Below are 17,742 nucleotides of genomic sequence, written 5' to 3' on the forward strand. Positions count from 1 at the left end.
TGTTAGTGTATGGTGAATTTTTTTTGTATAAAATCCAGTAGCTAAAATTTCTTAAAACCCCTTTTGTTCATTTTGTATATATTTTGCTAATCCAATATGATCTCGGCTGAAATATGTTGGATTTTTGCCTTGAATAACGGAGTTTTAATTCTGCTTTCGCCGAAATCGGGTATTCTCTCTCCTTTTACTCTACTCAGCATGTCCCTTTCCATATGTTGCATTTTAATTCTTTCCATATTTTGAAACATTGAGGACAATGTTTAGTTTAGGTTTGGGGGTATAGAGTAGATACTTTGATAATATGCCATAATTGAAAACAAAACTCCATCTTTTTGAAAAAATTGAAAAATTCCAAAAAAATTGAAAAATCAAAATTCAAAAAAAAAAAAAAAAAAAAAAAAAAAAAAAAATTAAAAAAAAAAAATCAAAAATGGAGCTCATTTACCTTGAAATGTTGACTCTTGTGCAAATATGTATTTTTATTAGGAGTCTTAGTCTAGATATTTAGGCACCCTGATTCTAGCACAATTCACATTGTGATAAGAAATTTGCACGCGCACGATCTACCAATACATGTATGGCCTCGATCTTCAAGGTGTTTTGATAGGACGTTACGATTGCCAATCACTTTAGAATACTGAACGAAACTTGACTAGCTTGTTCTTTGGTTGGTTGGGATAGAAGGTGGAGGTTACATTAAGAAAGACAACCATCGAATTTAACTGGGTGCATCAAAAAGGGCTACCTCTTGCAAAGTGTCATGTAATCTTTTGTTTCTTTTTGTTATGTATCAAAAGTGTTTCCTTGTTCTAAAAAAAAAAAAAAAAAAAAAAAAACGATGTATATATTCAGAAAAAAAAAAGAGAAAAAAAAATATCAGAAAAATACAAAAAAATCAAGTATTTATCAATTCCATCATCTCTTGTTCCAAAAATAAAAAGAGAGTAGTCAATGTAAATAAGAGTCATGTAAAGAGTCATTTTGTTGTTTTATTGTAATAAGAAAGGAGGGTGTATGCCATTGATGTACAACGCGAGTAATTGTGAAATACCTCCAACTCATTCACAATTCTCGTAAAGTCCGGACAGCTAGCTAGATTTCGACCTCAGTTCTTAGCCTGAGAAACTATCTCTTGGTGATTAGTAGTCATAACTTCAGATCTTTCTTTACACATGTGTAGATACACTTTACACTCTTATCACATGTCTTTTTTTTGTTATCAGTGCTAGGATTGTGCCTTCGATAGCTAGATTGACATCTCCATTTTGCTGTGAGCTTAACTGACTTGCACATGTCACATTTGATGGAATCTGAGCTCATATTTTGTCCTTAGGTTTTGTAGGTACACCTCTGGTAAACCTTCACGAGACTTCAACTCGTCCACTAGGGACACTTAGTGGTTTAAAAGGCTTAGTGCATACGCTAAATGCATTCGAGAGACCAGCGACAGTGGTATAATTAGGATTTCCTTAGTTTTGTTTTACTTGAGGACAAGTAAAATTCAGGTTTGGGGGTATTTGATGAGTGCCAAATATTGTATATATTTATCCCTTTTTGTTGGCATTTAACTCATCTTTTATGCATTAATTCTACATTTTATCCCATATTCTGTATTTTCATTGTTTTCAAGGATAAATATTTTTATTAATTAATTTTGCATTTTTAGGTAATAAATAAAGTCTGGATGACTTGCGGAGCGGAAAAGAGCAGAAAAGTAGTGAAAAGCCGGAAGAAATTACGCAAGGAAGCCGCAAAGAATGTTGTGCACAAGACCAAAAGGCTAGAAACGGGCTCAAGAAGGAAGAATTGTTCTTAAAGAAGATATGAGCTTGGCATACCCAAGGCCCAAAACTCTTACCCAAACCCATTTTCTATATCCATACCCGCCTCCATTCTCAGCCGTTAGATCGGATCCATTTCATCATCCAATGGTCGCTTCTTCATCGTTCATCAAAATCTGAAGTCCCTGCAAAACACCATAGTACCTAAATTTCAAGCCTTCGGATTAGATCACATTTAGATCCTACGGTCGCTTCTTTGCCTGCGCATCAAACCTCGATACTTCCGCTTAACACTACAACACCTAACTCCATCTGGTGTCGTCAATTTTGTTGTATCTCATAATCCAACGGTATCCACATACCTCTCCATCGTAGCCGTTCGATTCAATCTATATGGGATCATCCAACGCTCTTTACTTGCTGTTCATCAAAACTCTCTACACCCGCTCAACACCCTAGCAACCGAACCCTATACACCCTAAACAAATGCATCCCTTCTCCCAAAATCAACTGAGCTCCTTCTTCCCCGACATTTGCAGAGCCACCTCTCTGCCACCACCTTCCCCGACCATTTCCAGCCACCACCTCACCTCTGCAACACCATCACTTCTTCACCAACATCATCAGTACCTCCCCAATCCGTTCCTTTATCTCTCTAGCCATCTATTTTAGTGACTTCTCACCATTCTAAACCCTAGGTTGGAAATCACTAAAATAGATGAGGCTCTAGACATCAATCGAACACAGGAGAGGAAGAAGGAAGATCAGAGGAGGAATGGGTCGAAGATAAGAGAGTCAATTCCTCGATTTTGGGTAATGAAAGTTAAACCCTAATTTTTGGGATTTGGGGGAAACCCTAATTTTAATGTTTGGGTATAAATTGAGGGTTGGGTATCACTGTTAAAACTTGTTCTTGGACTAGCCAAGTTACCAATTAGGTTTAATTCCAATTTTTTGGTTTAATTCCAATTTTAATTGCACTGTTAATTTTTAGGGTTCTTGTTTGGCAATTTTAATTCTCTGTTTAGTAGTTTAAATGTTTGTTATGTTCTTGTTAATGTGCATGTTTGAATTTCCTGTTAAATGTGGTCATTGTTAGTGCCATCTTTAGTTCAATGTTAGTTGTTGTTCACTGTTAAGTGATGGACTGTTAGGCTAGAAATCTCAGTGCATTGTGTTGATTGAGTAGTGGGGAGAAACTAGTGCTCACTAGTGACAATGAGCAAGCTAGTTCTCTTCCCACTCTAGATGAATGCCTTAGCTTTGCTTTGTTACTTCTTCTCCTCCTTGCCCTTGGCCAACAGCCTTGGTTGATTTGATTTTTGTTTCCTGTTAACTGCCACTGTTACCCTTTGTTTCATTGCTGCTCCCTTTCCTTAGGCTAACTGCCTTTGTGCCTCATTGCCACTGATTTTTGCTTTTGTCCCATGATCATTGTTAGTTTGTTTCACTGCCACTATTTGCTCTTTCTTCTCTTTTGTTTCTCCTTGTTCTTGTTACTGCATTCTAGTTGGTTGCTGTTCTTGCTGCTACTACTTGCATTGCCTTGTGCTGCTGCCACTTCTTCTCTTGTTGCCTTCCTAGCCAGCAACTCTGTTCTTTCCCCTGCTGTTGTGCACTTGCCTTGCATTGCTTGTGCAGCACTGCTGCTGCTGCCACTCCACTTCTCTTGCAGCTGTCTGCTACCACTCCTTGTGCTGCTGCTGCATTGCTTTCCTTTCTCTTGCTGCTGCTGCTGCAACTGAGCTTGGCTCACAGCAATCCCAAAAGTCCAAGCTCAGTTCTAAGCCCACTGTCTATTGTTTGTACAAACTGAAGCCCATTTCATTAAGGCTCAAAGCCCAGTTCATTAAGGCCCACCCACAGTTTAGGTTAAGGCTAAAAGCCCAATTCAGTCAACTGTGGGCTTAATCAAAAGCCTGAACTCAATCAAAGGCCCAAAAGCCCAGAGCACAACTTGGGCTCACCAGAAGACCAAAACAAAACCTATTAAACCCAAAACAAGGTTTAAGACCTAAAGCCCATAGTCCACATTTCTGAGCCCAAGCTCAGTTCAACCCAATTTACTCAAAGGGTATTCAAAGCCCAACAACAACAATTTAGGAGCCCAAAATAGCTAGAACACTTCAAACACACCCAGTCTCTGTGGATCGACCCGTACTTGCACGAGCTACAACCGACGACCGTGCACTTGCGGTATTACTGTAGGCCCGCGTTTTTATTACGCTTAATTATACACATCTCCGGGCCCACCATCGCCCCAGTGAAGCTAGCAATCCATTTAGTTTTTGGACATATTTTATAGACGCGGGTGATGGCATTTCTCGAATTGCTTGTACCTTCTATGGATCAACTTATATTCCCTTCTTTGATACAATATAGCCCAAAAAATTTCCTGATGCTACCCCGAAAATGCACTTTTCAGGATTTACCTTAATATTTAATTGTCGCATTTGCTCAAAGATTTCCCTTAAGTTGTCTACATGATCTTCAGCTTTCTTACTTTTCACCAGCATATCATCAACATAGACTTCTAATGTGGTATGTATCCACTGTGCGAACACCTTCTCCACAATTCTTTGATATGTTGCATCTGCGTTTTTCAAACCGAAAGGCATTTTTGTATAACAATATAATCCTCTAGGCGTGAAAAAAGCAGTATGCTCTTGGTATTCTTCAGTTAACGGAATTTGATTGTAACCCTTGTATCCATCCATTGATGATACTCTGTCATTTCCTGCTGTCGAATCAACCATCTGTGGTATGTCTGGCAAAGGATAACTGTCCTTCGGGCATGCTTTGTTTAAATCACTGAAGTCAATGCAAATCCTTGTCCCCTTATTTTTCTTTGGCACCACCACCATGTTTGCTATCCATTCTGCATATTTCGCTGGTCTAATGATTCCTGCTTCGAGCATCTTCCGTAGTTCTTTTTCTATTTGAGGATGGTATGTTTTTGCTATCTTCCTTATCCTTTGCTTGAATGGTCTTGCATTCTTGCTAATATCCAACTTATGACATGCAACAGATGGATTTATTCGTGGCATTTCTTCCATGCTCCATGCGAAGATGTCTTTATATTCTCGTAAGAGGTTTATTGTTTTTCTTCTTTCTTTTCCCATCTTAGTTCCAATTTTTAATATCTTCGGTTCCTCTGTTGTTCCAATATTTATTTCTTTTGTCGGTTCTTCTGCGATAAAATTCACTTTAGGTTCTCCTAATGGTGTTGTCTCTTTTATTACATGCATTGGTTCGCTTTCTTTTTCTGGAAATTTGCTTGGTATCCCTCTTCCTTCTTGTGCTCTGATCGTGTATATTCATAACTCTTATTCTTTCCTTAATTCTCTTGCTTTTCTCCAGCGATCTTTTCGCTCCTTTGGGCGATCTTCATAGTTTTTTACATCTATCCGGCTGCAGGTCTTCGCACTCTCAATATCTCCTTCAATTTCTCATATTCCACTTGGTATTGGAAATCAGATGCATTGGTGAAGAGTTGATCCTACGGATTTTATCGCATGTATCCATGGTTGTCCCAAGAGCATATTATACGGTGATTCCACATCACCCACACACAATGTCACTTGTGTTTCTATTTCTTCCAACAGTATTCGCACTGTTATTTCTCCTTTTGGTTTTGTTGTTGTTTTATTAAAACCATGAATATTGTAACTTGAGCGATCCATGTCTGTATCCTTATATCTCATTCCTTTGAACGTGCGAAAAAAATAAGATGTCCACCGAAGTCCCTGTATCTACTAAGGTTCTACCCACCGCCCATCCATCTTGTTCTTTCGCTCTAGCATGTTTTTCTTTGCATTCTACATCCACTGTAACCACCAAAGGATCTGTTCGTCTTAAATTTTCTTCTGGTATTTCTTCCGTCGTGAATGTTATACTCTGTTTTTCCCAATCATTTAGTGGAGAAAATTTTTCTGCCGTCATAATTTTCTTTCCTTCGAAATCACGCTTGTGTATTTTTCCTGTAATTCTTGCATGGAAATCGTCGATAGTATTTTTGGTTATTAAGTTGCATTGTAATTTCTTACTGCCCTCTGTGCTTCAATGATTTTTATCATTTTTTTTTTCTTGTTTCAATTAAAAGAAGAACTTCTCTGTAAAGAACTAAAATTTTGAACAATGAAGATAAATTTCTGAGGCTATCTTTCTGAACTTTTAGGTTTGAACTACTAAACCTTCACCACCACGGTATATCACTCCAAGCTGATTTTTAGCGCCAAAATGTAGTTGCAGGAAATCCTACAACCACACCCTTAATGAAATCATAATTACAATTCAAGTAATCATCTTAAAATTCATACATTCATTCATATAGTCTTCAATATGGTTACAAGATTTGAGACGAACTTTAACTTGGAGGACAAACAACCTTTCTCTATACTAGATTCCAAGTCTAAGCTCTCAAAAAGATCTTTCCTTTACATGGTCGCTCGGTCCCTTATATAGGTATTTTACATAGGATGACAGCTAATAAAGCCCTTATTTTCGGATCTGGCGCATTATTAATGCACGCTTACTCTAACTCTTCTCGCACGTACTATATAACTTCGCACGATCATCATACTTTACTCGTGATTCTTCTTACGTCATCTGATGCGTCATCTTAAATATACTTTACGCGATAGCCTTCGCTCATTCATCAAACCATTACTTCGCTCACGTAATAGATTTGCGGTATTTAGTATTTACAATAATTGTGAGAATTCCATGGCATAGAGAGGAGTGTGAGAATTAGGGTAATGTGAGGAGCCTTTAAACAGGCCTTACATGAATAAACCCTAATAATATACACTTAATTCATAACACTAACAACCCTTAGACGTAATCTAAAACAACCCTGACCCTTTTGAATTTCACGCTCTGATACCAGTTCCAGTTCAAGTTTGCTTTTTCCAATTAATGGCAACTGCAAGATGAAACTTAGCTTATATAAAGAGAGTTGCTTCACCTAGATAGAATATATGACCAGTTGTACCTTTTCCATCATCTTGGTCAATATTATGACTGCTGTCACTATACCCAACAATTCCTTTTAATCCTCCTCGACCATACTTCAATACACAGCTGATTGTTCCTCTTAGATATCTCAATATCTGCTTTATTACATCACCATGAGACTTGTGTGGACTCTGCATATAACGGCTTGCTACTCCCACAGAGAAAGCCAAATCTGTCTTGTGTGTAATAAGTATCTTAGGCATCCAACATTTCTTCTATAACTCGTTGGATCAATCTCAGGCTCCTCTTGTGCCTTTGAAACTTTAAGTCCAAACTCCATTGGTATCTGAGTTGGATTACAAGTTTCAAGTCCTTCTTCTTTCAGAATTCTCCTTGCATAAGATTCTTGTTTAATCTGAATCCCATCTACTCCTTGATGGACTTCTATGCCAAGGTAATAAGTGAGTTTTCCGAGGTCTGACATCTCAAACTTTGATGACATTTCTCTCTTTAACTCATTGATCACCTTAAGGGAGTTCCCAGTCAAAAATAGATCATCTACATAGACTGCAATCACAAGAAGCGTTCCCTTTTCTTCTCTTCTGTATACCGAAGTTTCTTTAGAACACTTTATGAATCTCATTCCCTTTAAGATTTGATCTAACTTTGTATTCCAGGCTCGAAACACGCTCTGATACCAATTAATGGCAACTGCAAGGTGAAACTTAGCTTATATAAAGACACTACGGGAAAAATCATCATTGACGACTACAGATTAGAGTTGTAGTACCCCTACGATAACTCCATTTTATGCATTCTGGAAGGGTGTATTGTAGAAAGTCCAAGCTTTTCTACAATGCTTGACTAAGATTTGTAAAGAGTGATGTGATTCTTGGTTCAGCAATATTTTGCCAAAGTTGTGATTTCTTTCGATTTTTTTTTGAAAGCCTAACACAACTCTTGCTTGTGTTGTAGGACTATCTTGGACAACAAAGGATGCGTATCGTACAAATATGTAACACAACACTTGTTAAAATTGTAGGACTATCTTGGACAAAGAAGGATGTGTATGGTACAAATATGTAACACAACACTTGTTAAAATTGCAGAACTATCTTGGACAACCTAGGACGTGTATCGTAGAAATGTGTAACAACTCTTATTAGTATTATGAATAAGATTTGCACTACACTTTTCTTAGAGTTGTAGAACAATCTTGGACAACACCTAATTTGTGTAGTTGAAATATGGAACACAACTCTTATCAGAAGTTGTGTGCATAAAAAATTTTCTAAAAAGAAAATTATAGATGAAACCGAATTGCCAAAAGTATTTCACATTCACATTAAGCTGCCAGTATAACACATTTACATTCATTCAAATGACCATTTATTTAAATTATAATGAAATGAAACCTGCATCCATAAATCCAAATGACCATTTATGTAAAAATCAATATTCATTGTACAATTCATCAGTTAGCACTTAACTTTAAAAAAAATATCCAAGTCTACAAGTCCTATCTAATGGTTCTAATGTGTCTTGGATACAATTGTAAAGCAAACCAGCAAATCCTGAATCTCCACAACTTGTAGTCTTCTTTTTGCCCAGATTGGATAGATGCAGTTGGAGGTTACTTAGAAATTAACACCTGTGGAATTTCCAAGAGATTCAAACAAGTTAGTTTTCTCAAAAAGTAATCCAATAAAATCCCTTCAAGAAAATGAAAAAGATTGCAGCAGATAGTTAGCAAGTGACAAAAGTGCATGTCATACAATAAAAAAAATTATTCGAGTTCAGTTCCAACTTCCAAGGGAACTACCTAATTTCATTAAGGCTCTCCATTGCTTTCTTTGGGAACATCTGAATCTGTGACTGACAAAACACAAAGAGACAAAATAACAAGAATTTGAAATGCACGAGCCAAACATAGGTGGCTTATACAAATGGAACACAAACCAAATGCAGTAAGCTAAATTTTAATCCAACTACATAAATTTAGCAATATTCAAGGACAATCAGATGTATTTCGACATACGCAGAAAACAAACATACTGCAAACACTATGATTTGTAGAAACGTTTAAAAACGTAAAGAAAGAAGTTAAATGTACAATACATCCATAAAAACCAAATAATGGCACAAAGTAAAACTCATCCAAATTCAAAATCCATAAAATAAATGCATCCTTTTACCTTTTGGTTAGAGCCTCCATTCGCATTTAGATCAACTCCATTAAGTACAAAGGGGATAACATTTCGCACGGTATCAGTATCTATAACCTTCAAAGCACCAAGTACCTCAACAACAACTGCAGTGAAAAAGCTAATAACAGCTGAAGAAGGCTGGTATTTCTTCGCTGGCATTGCCTGCAAAAAAAGAAACCAACATTCACTAAAACACTCAAAAAAAGATCTACAATCTAAACACTGAACTGCGTAAACCCATCTTAACATACAGTTCCAGCTCAACCCATCACTGAAATTCCCATACACACTATCACATCTCAGTCATCAACAGCACCAGTCTCTGTCAATCCCAGCTTCCTGTTTCACCTTCCGGGACTTCGGCTCCTAGTCCTCCTAATACCCCGATCACTAAACCTTCTATCATAACCATGACCACCATATGAACGCTCTTCATAACTTCGATGCATGTGAGGACTGCAGCTTATGCTTCTACTGTGGATATGCCTTGAACGATACCTACCAAATAATTGCCGCCTCAATTCCCTGACATTCCGCAGATAAAATACATCAGTTGCAAAATAACTTTCCAAGCCAAGAAATCACAAAAGCATAAAAAACTGTAAAATCTAGCTCTATAATCAATTAACCTGCTAACATCACATGCAATATAATAAAAACTGAGACTAACCTGCTAATCTTCTTCAAATGCATAAAGTTATAATATCCACCTCGATTACAAGTATTCTCTTCATACTGCCTACAGGTAGCTTCACGAAAATCCGTCACAAGAGAGAAATCAACAATAATGTAGGACGCCCTGAAAACATAAAACCAAATCAGTACACACAAACACAGGCATCCAATGTTCACACAAACCAAATAATTATACCAAGATAGCTCGGAAAATGGTTACCTGCATAAAACCTTCCCGTCAAATTCTTAAGAGTATTAGCAACATCTTCTTCCTCTCTAAATTGAACATAAACATTCCCCACCATATGATCAGCCAAATTGTCATTGATATTAATACTTTCAATCTCCGTACTTGCTCAGATCATCAAACAAATCTTCATAGAAATCCTTTAATTTCAAACAAAACCCACATTCAGAAACTCACAAATTCATCAAAAAAAAAATCCAAAAAATTAAATTTAAAAAATAATCTTACATCAAAATGTTGTTGAATATGACGAGGATTGAACAAAACTCCAAACCCAAATCCAGTCAGGGTTTTCAATGAATCTAATCAAAACATAAGAAAATGAAAAAACTCTCGTTTCGGTGAAGATAAAAATCAAAATAAAACTCTGGAATCATCAAACATGGGAAAGAATAACGATTAGATCAAAACAAGCATGAAACAATAATTGAGTGAAGATATGGATCCGAAGGACTTACCATGGATGCGAGAAAGAGTTAATCAGAAACCCATGATAATCATCGTGCCTCTGCTAATCTCAATTTATTCTCGGATTCAATAGAAAACCCTGAATCTGAACCAATTTGTTCTCTCTGTTCATCTCCAACAAATTTTTCAACAGATTCCAAAAATTGAAGGTCTCAACCTTCAAGAACAACTCCTACAGAACCTAACCCTTTAATTTTGATTTGATACAGCATAGCCTTCACCTAATTTTTGTCAGAGACGAAGAAATTCTGATTTTTGAAACCCTAATTTTTCATCTATCTACTGAAACCCTGATTTCTTAATATCTGTGTCTCTCTTTATGAATACTCATTAGAACTCTGTAGATCCATATGGAAGAAGTAAATATCAAGAGCACGGATTAGATCTCCAGAAGAAAAAAAAAGAGAGGGAGAGTCAGAGGCGCAGGCTGAGAAAGAAAAGAGACGGAGAGGAAGAAAGAGAAAAAATAGATAGGAATTAGAGTTCTGGGTGTTGAGGGAGGGTTTGGTGATACAACCAAAAGAATCGACGGACCAGGTTTCGTTTGATCCACTCAGACGGATTAAGAAAAGATCTTGACGGTTGAGATTGCATTTGGGATGCCCATAAGGATTGAGAAACATGTGTACGAACTCATGTATTCGGTTTTATCATCAACCTTCGACAAGAATAAAATCCAAAAAAAATATTAATACATTTAGGACATTTTATCGACATTTTGATATAAAAAAATCCAAAAAATGTATAAGAATAAATAGGGAAAATGAAAATGAATTCGATAATTGGTGTGTTTCTTTGTGCTTTCTCTTTGTACTTTTGTACTTTTTCATTGTGCTTCCGATTTGAATGTCGACTGGGCACATAGGTCATGAAATAATTTTGACTAGACATACATGTCATGAAGTAGCTTTAGTTCATACTGGTAGACTCGGGTTATATGATAACTAAAGATGGACCACGAAATTCCGGATGGATTAAGACTTCAAATGTGATATAAAGACATACAAACTATGAAGAACGAAGATCCGGGAGGGTTCTGACTTCAAAGTTAGCATGATACATCATCGAAATCGATAAATATGAAGCTCAATGTCGATTCGAACTTTAAATGTGGTATAAAGGCATACAAACTATGAACCGAGAAGCTCCAGGAGGGTTCAGACTTCAAACTTAACATGATACATCATCAAAATCAATAAATATTAAGCTCAGTGTCGATTCGAACATCAAATGTGGTACATCGTTATGCAAACTATGAACCAAGAAGCTCCGTGAGGGTTTTGAATTCAAACTTAGCACGATACATCATCGAAATCGATAAATATGAAGCTCAGTCTCGATTCGAACTTCAATGTGGTATACCGTCATACAAACTATGAACCAAGAAGCTCCGGGAGGGTTTTGAATTCAAACTTAGCACGATACATCATCGAAATCGATAAATATGAAGCTCGGTGTCGATTCGAACTTCAAATGTGGTATACCGTCATACAAACTATGAACCAAGAAGCTCCGAGAGGGTTTCGACTTCAACCTTAGAAGGATACATCAGAATATTCTCTGAAAACCTGGCCAGGAGCGGACTACTATAAGTTCGAGAGTTCGCAAAAACGATGAATCCAACTATTTACGGGTAAGATTCCATAGGAATATTCTACGAAACCTTAAACACACACAAATTCGTCAACTTCGAGAAAGAAACTAGCTCCGAGATCGAAATATACTTTCATAGGAATATCAATCTCCACTGTTATATGTTCTTAGCTTGTTACACACAAATGAAATATACTTTCATTTAGATATGGGTAACCGTAACTAAACGTGTATAATGGGTTGGCTCAATAATAGTTAATCGAAGTTAGCCACATGAACACTTTTAACTTAACCATATTTATCTAACACTTCTAGATCAAATATGATGATCAGTCAATCATAAAAGATAATCAAATGAATCTAATTTTGTTTTAAACTTTGCATTAACCCACGGTTTGCAAACTTTGCATTCCTTAGATCATAAATGTTTTAGTTCATGAGTATGAGAATCATACAATACAGATTATAGAACTTAACCACTGTGTTCGCATTCTAGGTACCCAAACAAGAGTTTCGGACCTTCTCAGGTAATTCTCCCAAACCTTAAACAGACCCTTTTTCGTCAACTTCGATGCATGAACCTGGCTCCGAAATCGACATCTGGCCATAAGTGGACTACTATAAGTCGAAAACTTCGTAAGAACGATGAACTCAACCATATACATGAAAGATTCCTTTGGAATATTACCCTAAACCTTAAACAAACCCTTTTTAGTCAACTTCGAGGCATGAACCTGGCTCCAATATCGAAACCTGGTGGTAAGTGGACTACTATAAGTCAGAAACTTCGTAAGAACGAGGAATCCAACCATATAGTTAACCGAAGTTAGCCACATGAACACTTTTAACTTAACCATATATTTATCTAACACTTAATCAAATATGATGATCAGTCAATCATGAAATATAATCAAATGAATCTAATTGTGTTTTAAACTTTGCATTAAGCCGCTGTTTGCAAACTTTGCATTTCTTAGATCTTAAATGTTTTAGTTCATGAGTATGACAATCATATAATACCGATTATAGAACTTAACCATTGTGTTCGCATACTAGGTATGCAAACAAGAGTTTCAGACCTTCTCAGGTAATTCCCCCAAACCTTAAACAAACCCCTTTTCGTCAACTTCGAGGCATGAACCTGGCTCCGAGATCGAAACATGGCCGTAAGTGGACTACTATAAGTCGGGAACTTCGTAAGAACGATGAATCCAACCATATAAAGGAAAGATTCCTTTGGGATATTCCCCCAAACCATTTTGAAATTTCAAACATGTAATGCCACGTGTTACATGTGCATAGTTGGATTAGACCAACAAAACGGATGTTCGTGCTAATATACAACATACAATGAACTGCTTCTGAAAGGTTTTGAATTTTTGTCCAATCGTACGGGAAGAAGTGACAGCTGAGAAAGAGTTAGTGTATCAGAGAGGCTTAGGGGTATTTTAGGAATAATAAGTAATCTTTGTTCTGATTTGAGTAATGCAACCTTATTTCTGCATATTGTATGCACACCAGGCTCCGAGATCGAAACCTTGACGCGAGTTGACTACTCAAGAAGCTCGAAGAGGGTTTTGACTTCAAACTTAGCATGATACATCATCAAAATCGATAAGTATGAAGCTCAATGTCGATTCGAACTTCAAACTTGGTATAATAGCATACAATCTATGAAGCAAGAAGCTCTGAGAGGGTTCTGACTTCAAACTTAGCATGATACATCATCGAAATTGACTACTTTAAGTCAGAAACTTGGTAAGAATGACGAATCCATCCATTTACAGGTAAGATTCCTTCGAAATATTCTACGAAACCTTAAAAAAACTTATTTCTTCATACTGTATGCAAATCAGGCTCAGAGATCGAAACCTGGCCGCGAGTTGACTACTATAAGTCAGAAACTTGGTAAGAACGAATAAACCATCCATTTACAGGTAAGATTCCTTCAAAATATTCTACGAAACCTTTAACAAACCTTATTTCTTCATATTGTATACATACCAGTCTCAGAGATCGAAACTCGGCCACGAGTTGACTACTCTAAGTAAAAAACTTGGTAAAAATGACGAATCCATACATTTACAGGTAAGATTCCTTTGGTATATTCTACGAAACCTTAAGCAAACCTTATTTATGCATATTCTATGCATACCATGCTCCGAGATCGAAACCTGGCCGCGAGTTGACTGCTCTAAGTCAGAAACTTGGTAAGAACGACGAATCCATCTATTTATAGGTAAGATTTCTTCGAGATATTCTAGGAAACCTTAAAAAAAACCTATTTCTGCATATTGTATGCGTACCAGGATCCGAGATCGAAACCTGGTCGTGATTTGACTACTCTAAGTCAAAAACTTGGTAAGAACGACGAATTCATCCATTTACAGGTAAGATTCCTTCGAAATTTTTTACGGCACCTTTAAAAAACCTATTTCTGCATATTGTATGCATACCAGGCTCAAAGATCGAAACCTGGCTGCGAGTTGACTACTATAAGTCAGAAACTTGGTAAGAACGACGAATTCATCCATTTACAGGTAAGATTCCTTCGAGATATTCTACGAAACATTAAAAAAATCCTATTTCTGCATATTGTATGCGTACCCGGATCCAAGATCGAAACCTGGCCGTCGAATCCCCCAAACCTCATTTTTTCCCACATTCTATATTTTAACTTCAACAACACTTATAAGTGTTGTTATACGTTTCTATTAAAAAAAAACCTAAACTTGTGAACTGTAAGGATGGTTGATGAGCTAGACATCCATGCATTAGGTTCATGTTAGAATCTCCCCTCTAACGTATTTTTCATTATCATATTTTTGTGTTCTTCAACAACACTTGTGAGAATTGTGATAGGCTAAGTCACTACACTTATGAAACAAAGTTGTTATACCTAAATGTCGTCACAACAGTTTTGCTAAAGGAGTTGTCGTTTGTTTTCTTAGCGCAACCCCTTGTTCCTAAGGGTTGGTAGTGATGATATACAACAACTCTTCCTTTGAAACCACTTGTAAAACATAGGACTTTCCACGATGTATAGCGAAGTGTTGTAAATATCCAGTTGTAGATGTATATTTTTCCCGTAGTGACAACTCTCTTTATTATGTTTAGAAAATCTCTCAAAACTAAACACAAGCTCTAATCTTGATCATATGATCAACTACAACTTTGGTGATCATATATATATAGAACTATGAATTCCTTTTCCTAGTCCTATTACCTTATTACATGTCTTTCCTTTTCTTAGAACTAGATGACTTCTAATTCCCTTAGGATTACATCAATTTCTAATCTTGTCCTAACCAGCTTGTTAGTGACTTCTATGTTGAAGTTAATCCAACAATATCTACTAAAAATTAGATTGAAATATTTTGAATTATTTCCAACAGTAATAATTAGTGTAAACGAGTATCCTTTCTTCCAGTGAGGCAACGTTGGCTTGCTGTTAATTTATGGTACAAACGCATTAGATTTCAGCATGTGTATAGAGAAATCAACTTTGCAGCTGACGGGATGGCAAAAAGAGGCAGTTCACTGCTAATGGGTACCAACGATGGCTATATAGGTCGACCTGGCTTTCTCTCTGTTGTTTAGTGGCTAAATAGGCCTTACTATCGCTTCAAGTAAATTTCTGGATGCTTGCAGCTTTTGGTCCGAGTAAAGCACTGAGTACAAGCCATTCTCTTGCAAGGTTTTGTTGCTCGTAATGCTTCATAGATGAGTGATTTCACTTTTATTTGTTCTGATTTCGCATTTTATTTGTTCTTTATGCATCTTTGCTTACAAATGATGCTTTATAGTATTTTGGTTTTTCTTTTGGGCGCTTGGCTAGCCAGCGCCCTTCGCTATGTAATATCTTTGCTTTGTTAATAAATTCGGATTTAACCAAAAAAAAAAGAGTATCCTTTCTTCCCTTGTATGTCCTATACATACTCTTTCAGTATTTGTTTAGGATTAGGAGTCTCTAATATGTCCTATATATACTCTTACGTGATGAGCGTTTTAAGTATTCAATTTACTTCGACCAAAAAAAAAATCAATATACAACTAAGCTTTGCTTTTTGAGGCGGCTGATCCAATCAACGGATCAATTGTCATTGTGATTGTTTTTTTAGTATTAGGGTTATCAGTATCAAGATCTATCCGAGGTGTTGATATTATTTCTGCTAGCCTTCCTCATCTTTCTTTACTATTTCAATTGTGTACTTATCAGCGCAGCGTTTCTCCCTTTCATCTTCAGCTGTGAAGAAATAGGAATTAGGCTAAAGCATCCCACTCTCTTTTTTTCTAGCGATTTGAAAAAAAGAAAAAAATGACACTGAAAATCCAAGACAGCATGTATGGTAACGAAGTGCTTTTAGAAATCAATGAAGACCACAAGTTAGTCAGCGGAGTGTTAAATACAATCCGTAATCGCAGATACTTCTATGTGCCACTGGAAGGGAAACCTGAAGTCAGAGTTAGCGGCACAACAATCCCAACAAATAGTAGAGTAGTTTACAGATTATCTGCCAACATAGATGACGCAGGGAACCGACTCTATGCCCATCAAGAAATACTAGCAGTTGATGGAGTAACCCAAGATATCACATTTTGTGTTCAAAAAGGGTATCAACACGAACTATCAGATTTGCACCAGAACCGGCATCCGCTTTACTAGAACTGCAAGATCGACTAGACAATATAGTATTATTCATCTACATTCTAAACTTTGCTAAGCTGGTTTTATAAAAATGCATCATAATAGGTTCCAATCAAGGGGATGTAGCTCAAATGGTAGAGCGCTCGCTTTGCATGCGAGAGGTGCAAGGTTTGATACCCTGCATCTCCATTTTTTCACAAAGTGCTGGTGGGAAAATCCTTTTTACCAGATATGATAGCCCAGAGAAATTCCGTCCACTTACAAAGTTACAAGTTGCAAGAGATTTTAGATTTGTTTGGCATGAACCAATTAAGAAACCATTTCATTGCTGAGCCTCTTGGTTCATCTAGCAAGAAAGAGTTGGGGGTTGTGACGTAACTTTTGAGAGGAATATTCACAATAGTGGCAGTTACAGGGAGAAATTAGACATGCTCCTCAGACAATTTTCAATCATCTTTACTATAGGGATTAAATATCGCACACGTGAATAATCGTGCGAGACAGTTGAATTACTAAGGAGCGAACAAAGTTCGCACATAGCATAAGAAAATGATGGAATCAATGACGTCACAAAGTCACGAGTAAAGTGTGAGAGCTGTACGAAGTCCAAGAGTATGTGCGAGAAGACACATCATACGGGAGCGAGCAAGTCGCATTCTAGATCCGAAAATAGGGGCTTTGTTAGGTGTCCTCCGCTATGTAAAATCCCTATATATATAGGACCAACCGCCCTTGTGGTCGAGAGAAATCTTTTTGAGAGTGGAGATAGAACTTTAGGAGAGAGAAAGTTATTTGTTTCCTAAGTTAGGGTTCTATTTATCATCTTTATATTGATTTTTATACTTAATAAAACTATTTCTTAGTGTTCTTCATAATGTTTTCTTAATTTGATATATAGATTGTTTAAGGGGTGTAGTAGTAGGATTTTCTACTACTACATTTTGGCGCTAGAATACAGCTCATGATTGGGATTGAATCTGTTTGTGGAAAGTTTAAGATGAATTCCTCTTTCAAAAATTTATTTAAAAGGAAATTTCTTATTATTCTTGTTTTTGCGAAAGATTTTGATCGCTACCATCACACAGTTTTCATTAAGAAAAGAAATTTTAGTTTACTTACGTTTTAGCTGTAGTTTTCATAAGTCTGTATAAGTATCATTTCAAGAAC

The 17,742-nt window shown here is 36.7% G+C and overlaps 1 protein-coding gene across 2 annotated transcripts; it reads right to left on the reverse strand.

Moving 5' to 3' along the window:
- Window positions 1-8,157: 8,157 nt before the first annotated feature.
- On the reverse strand, window positions 8,158-10,618 carry LOC113320541 (uncharacterized protein At3g06530-like). Of its 2 annotated transcripts, XR_003346166.1 has the most exons (7): window positions 10,325-10,618; window positions 10,095-10,168; window positions 9,840-10,006; window positions 9,615-9,743; window positions 9,196-9,469; window positions 8,933-9,106; window positions 8,158-8,388 (listed from the first exon to the last, which is right to left on the reverse strand). XR_003346166.1 is itself a non-coding variant. In XM_026568444.1 (3 exons), exons 1-3 carry the CDS (start codon window positions 9,101-9,103, stop codon window positions 8,382-8,384), a joined length of 231 nt encoding a protein of 76 aa, XP_026424229.1. In that variant the 5' UTR covers window positions 9,104-9,181; the 3' UTR covers window positions 8,158-8,381. The 2 variants fall into 2 exon arrangements, 1 of the variants encoding a protein (XP_026424229.1); XM_026568444.1 differs by lacking the exons at window positions 9,196-9,469; window positions 9,615-9,743; window positions 9,840-10,006; window positions 10,095-10,168; window positions 10,325-10,618 and adding an exon at window positions 8,560-8,612 and having other exon boundaries at window positions 8,933-9,181.
- Window positions 10,619-17,742: the final 7,124 nt, after the last annotated feature.

Source organism: Papaver somniferum, chromosome 11 (assembly GCF_003573695.1).
Source record: "Papaver somniferum cultivar HN1 chromosome 11, ASM357369v1, whole genome shotgun sequence".
NCBI lineage: Eukaryota > Viridiplantae > Streptophyta > Magnoliopsida > Ranunculales > Papaveraceae > Papaver > Papaver somniferum.